Source organism: Dipodomys ordii, unplaced genomic scaffold (assembly GCF_000151885.1).
Source record: "Dipodomys ordii isolate 6190 unplaced genomic scaffold, Dord_2.0 Scaffold7, whole genome shotgun sequence".
Taxonomy (NCBI): Eukaryota; Metazoa; Chordata; class Mammalia; order Rodentia; family Heteromyidae; genus Dipodomys; species Dipodomys ordii.
In genome coordinates, this window is record NW_012267223.1 from 16731957 (window position 1) to 16737578 (window position 5622).

At 38.5% G+C, this 5622-nt stretch overlaps 1 protein-coding gene across 1 annotated transcript in view; it reads left to right on the top strand.

Moving 5' to 3' along the window:
• The window catches only part of Spag9 (sperm associated antigen 9), a 116492-nt gene that overhangs the window by 49309 nt on the left and 61561 nt on the right, over positions 1–5622 (top strand). The window contains exon 6 of the mRNA XM_013036727.1: positions 4428–4469. Coding sequence (XP_012892181.1) covers positions 4428–4469 — 42 coding nt within the window. The remainder of the gene's footprint in view (positions 1–4427; positions 4470–5622) is intronic.

A 5622-nucleotide genomic window follows, 5' to 3' on the forward strand; every position in this document is an offset into this window, starting at 1 on the left:
TGGCGGTCGTGGTGCTTGAACTCTGGGCTTGGGTGCTGTCCCTGCTCTCTTCAGCTCAAGGCAAGCGCTCTACCACTTGAGCCACAGCTCCACTTCCGATTTTCTAGTGGTTTATTGGAGATAAGAGTCTCACGGACTTTCCTGCCTGGGCTGGCTTAGAACCATGATCCTCAGATCTCAGCCTCCTGAGTAGCTAGGATTACAGGCATGAGCCACCGGCAGGCACCCTGCTGTGGGGTAGATTTGAGCAGTTTAAGTTGCCAGTAACAAGAATAGTGAACAGAATTATAAAAGGAAGAGATGAGGAGTATAGCCTGCTCCAGAAAGATTGAGTTGAGGGAAAGAAAAAGGCTTTCTTAAAGTAGAGATGGAGATGGTAGGATATTTTAAGGATGGAAATGACTAGATTGTTTGTGTGCTTAGAATTCAATAGGAGAAATTGAAGATGAGAGTAAAGAGATAATTGGCACATCAGAATTATAGAAGATGGGCAAGAGAAAGATTATATATTCCTAATTGTAATGCCAGTCTTTATTGATGGAACCCTTAGCTTTTTTAAGATTTTGCTATTATAAACAATGCTGTAATGAACAACCAACCAAGGCCTAGAAAACAAGATAAAAATTACATGGATGGCATATATATAATAGATGTGTGTATGCATGTATATATGTATTATATATGTGTGTACATACATATATGTATATATACACACATGTTATACATACTCCAGAAAAGTATTATTTCCTTTAAAGAGTATGCTGGGATGTTGATTGTTAGTATAATGTGACTTTTAGAGTGAGAACAACAATTTTAACTAAAAGGTAATTGGATTGTATCTACTTGTGAAAATTTTAAAGTTCTCTTAAAACCATGTGACTTGAAATACTTGAGCAGAACTGCTGTGAGTAGCTCTTGTTAACAGAGTTTGGTATGGGAAAGCAATGGTCAGTGTGTCTGCATTCTTCAGGGGATGTGCTTAGCATACAGAACAGGAGACTCTGAACAGAGCCAGCATTATTGTTGAAAAGAATTTTCCATCCTCCTCCATGTGTGCTTAAGTTCTGAAATGGTTTCTGTTTTTTTGTTTTTGTTTTTTTACTTTTTCAAGCTTGAATCTCTATACTAACTCAACTGTTTCCTGCTACTGTTTTATTAAAGTTCTATTATGAAGTATATGTGTAATTTTTAAAATTTCAAATAATGGTTTAAAAAACTTCTAAAATAATTTTAGACTTTAGGATAGTTGTAAAAATAGCATAGTTCCCATAAACCTTTTTCCAGCTTCTCTGAATGCTAACATAAAATTATTTTCAAAAATAAAAAAATGGGGGCTGGGAAGGTGGCTCAGTGGTAGAGCGCTCACCTTGCATGCTTGAGGCCCTGAGTTTGATTCCTCAGCACTACATAACCAGGAAAAAAAAAAAGCCAAAAAAAAATAAGAAAATGGTAGTTAATAATGCTATTAGCTAAACTACAGACTTAACATTTGAGTTTCCCCATTTTTTCTGTTAATATCCAGATTTAGTACTATATAACAGCTCAGATTAGTGTTTAGTCATTATATCTCTTTAGTCTCTTGCTGTGTGTCATGTCTCTTTTTCCTCATCTTCAATGATCTTTAAATGTACAATACTAGTTATTTTGTCAAATGTCTCTCCGTTTGGGGTTCTCATGATTTTTCATGATGTACAATTTTTTTGTTAAGAATACGACTGACGCATTATTATTATTTCTTTTTCAAAATAAAGAGAGCATAATATGTGGTTTAATATGTAGTATAGCTGGCTTTAAAGTTACTATAGAGTCCTGGCTGGTATTAAACTTGCCCCCTTTTTCCTCAGCCTCTGAGTATAGGGATTACAAACATTTACTACATGCCTAGTGTATTATGCCTTCTTTAATGTGTCATATCAGGAGATAAAATACTATACTATCACTATATCATAGTGGTATTTATTTTGGTTTCTTTGTTCACCTGATATATGTTATATGCCACTGTAATATGACAGTTCATTTCCCCCTCACCCATGGTACTGGGGGTATAACCTGGGGCTTTACATATCTAGGCAGGGGGTCTTCCACATAGCTACATCCCTGGTCTACCACTCCTTTTTTTTGGGTGGGGGGTTCAGCCGTGGGGCCTGAAATCTGGGCCTGGGCGCTGTCCCTAAGCTCTTCAGCTCAAGGCTAGCGCTCTACCATTTGAGCCACAGCGCCACTTCCGTCTTTTTGCTTATGTGGTGCTGAGGAATCGAACCCAGGGCCTCAGGCATGCAAGGCAAGCGCTCTACCACTGAGCCACCTTCCCAGCCCTCTACCACTCCTTTTTGAGACAGTGTCTCACTATGTAGCCCAAACTGGCTTTTCCAAGTACTTTGATTACAGGTGTATGTCTCCATGTCCAGTTTATTTTTCCTTTTATATTAAAAAAAAAAAGCCTTGGTGAATGTGCTTTGAGACTATAAACACCTTGCTTTTTTTAAATTTTCAGCCACTGGTAAAAGCATCCATTTAGTGGACTTTGACCACAACAGTTATAAGTAAATATTGCTAATGATTATTTTCTGTATTCTCTAGGCTTCTATATTTATTAGTTGGAATTAAAAAATAGCTATCCTCTTTCTGCCCTCCCATTCTTCCAATTTGGACTCACTGCATATGTAGACTATCTAGTGCTATTATTTCTTTAGTTTCTCAAATTATTCCACCTATGGACATTACAAGCTCTTTTATTGTACTCTTTGGATGTACCTCATCCTCCCCCCCCCCCAGTTGTGGGGCCTGAACTCTGGCCTGGGCGCTGCCCCTCAACTCTTTAGCTCAAGGCTAGCACTCTACCACTTGAACCATAGCATCACTTCTGGCCTTTTCTGCTTGTGTAGTGCTGAGGAATCGAACCCAGGACTTCATGCATGCAAGGCAAGCACTCTACCACTGAGCCACCTTCCCAGCCCCCACCTCATCCTTTTTTTAAAAAAAAAAACAAACTATTATTTTTGTTTATGTGGCTCCGAGGAATTGAACCCCAAGCTTCATGCATGCTAGATAATCATTCTACCACTAAGCCACCCTCCCAGCCCTCACCTCATCCTTTTTAAAGTACTTCTTTCCTTCCTGACACCATAAGGTGCTTCAGCCCTGAAAAATCAACTTCCTCTCCAAGGATCACTGGTTCCTTTTATTGAAGAGTAGCAATTGGAACCTAGGTCTAGGACATAGATTGTGCTTTTTTTTTCTTAGAAAGTGGGTGCTTCTAGAGGCTCTCTTTGCCTTGATGCTAACATTGAAGTCTCATGTAGTACCTCCTTGTAGATCTTGGTATAGTACTTATCAGAGGGTAAAATAAAAGAATTTGACAAAGCAAGCAGCTATATTTTAGCCTTTCAAAAATATTTTGATGAGAAGCCTTGTGCTAGTGGCTCACGCCTGTAATCCTAACTACTCAAAAGGCTAAGATCTGAGGATCAAGGTTCAAAGCCAGCTCAGGCAGGAAAATCTGTGAGACTCTTTTCTTTCTTTCTTTTTTTTTTGGTCGGTCATGGGACTTGAACTCTGGGCCTGGGAGCTGTCCCTCAGCTCTTCAGCTCAGGCTAGCACTCTACCACTTGAGCCATAGCATCACTTCCAGCTTTTTCTGCTTATGTGGTACTGAGGAATCGAACCCAGGGCCTCGAGCATGTGAGGCAAGCACTCTACCACTGAGCTACCTTCCCAGCCCCAAATCTGTGAGACTCTTATCTCCAGTAAACTACCAGAAAACCAGAAATGGCACTGTGTCTCAAATGGTAGAGTTCTCACCTTGAGCTGAAGAGCTGAGGGACAGCGCTCAAGCCCAGAGTTCAAGCCCCACAACCGATTAAAATATATATATATATATATTTGTTTTTATGAATTTTTAAACCAGGAATATTTGAAATTTGAGGCTGTATTGTGTTGAAGAGAAATACAGGAAGGGAAAATGTGGATAAAAATAATTATTGAAAAAGATTTGAATTTTGTTTTTACCTTACAGTCTCAGAAATGATGTGAGGAGAAAGGAAGGTGTAGTAAATGTTTGCCAGTATACTGGAATATTTAGTGTGTTAAGTACAAAATGTGACTGGTATAAATTTCAGGAAGATTTTCAAAGAGTTGTGAAAATAGAAAAACGTGTTGATGAGCTGCTTACCAAAAAATACAAGGTAGGACCCTGACCCAATGATGGTGTCTCATATAGAACATTACTTCAAAATACCATAGAGTCTTAGAGGAGGTGATGTTAAGACAACAAAACAAGCCAAACCCTAAAGCCCTCATTTTAAATATAGTAGATAATAGGTAAATTTTATATCATGAGAAGTAGTATAAGCCAAAGATAAAAATATGTTAATACCTAGTAAATACATACTTTTTTCTCTCTTTTGTAATCTTTCCTTCTTACCCAGGTCAGCCATAGTCCTGAACCTCTGAAGACAGTAGAACAGGAGGTGAGAATGATGTTTCAAAACATTTTACAGATAGTTAACAAAAGAGATTAACTATTGGTTATTTCCTCAAACTGCCATTCTCCCAATATCATATGATCAGTTTCAGAGATTATTGATGTTATTCTCTGAAGTATAAAAGAAAAATAAGTTACAATGGTTGCCATTAATTTACTATAAATTGTACATTATTCTTCCAAGAATAAGCATTTGAAATAAAGGAGGGAAGAATAAATACATACTGAGGAAATTAATTGATCAAACTCTAGGTAAGGGAACTGGTATGCAGAATTGAGATTTAAGTGGTGGAGCACCTGCCTACCAAGAATGAGTTCCTGAGTTCAAAGTACACAAGGTGTGTTTTGCACCAATACCTTCCTTAGGGCGAATGTACACAGGGAAACTCTCATTCTATTCCATTATATTTATGTACCATTTTGTTTGCCTGTTCATCTGTTGATGAATATTTAAATTGTGTCTATTTCATGACTATTGTGAACAATGCTGAGACCCTATTTTCACTTCTTTTAGATGTATGCTCAGAGGTGGAATTGTGATAGGATAGTTCTGTTCTTTATTTAGTAATTTATTTGTTTGTTTGTTTAGTTAGTTAGTTAGTTTGGAGGAGCCTCCATACTATTTTTCAGAGCAATAGCATCATTTTACAATCCTACTAACAACAATGGGCAAGGCTTCAGATTTCCTAACATCCTAATTGACATGGTTACTGGGATTTTGTTTTTTATAGTTGGCCATCCTAATAGGGGTGAGAAGCTATCTCATTGCGGTTTTTATTTCTCTAATAATTAATGGTGGGTTAAGAATACTTTTCAGGAAGTGGTGCTATGTGGCTCAAAGTGGTAGAGTTCTAGTCCCGAGCAAAAGAACTCAGGCACTGTCCCTGAGCTCAAACCCCATGACATTGACACATATGCTCATTGACCATTAGTACATTATCTTTTTTTGGGGGGGGGGTCGGTAGTGGGGCTTGAACTCTGGGCCTGGGCAATGTCCCTCAGCTCTTCAGCTCAAGAGGAGTGCTTCACCACTTGAGCCACAGTGCCACTTCCAGTTTTCTAGTGGTTTATTGGAGATAAGAGTCTCACAGACTTTCCTGCCTGGGCTGGCTTTGAACTGTGATCCTCAGATCTCAGCC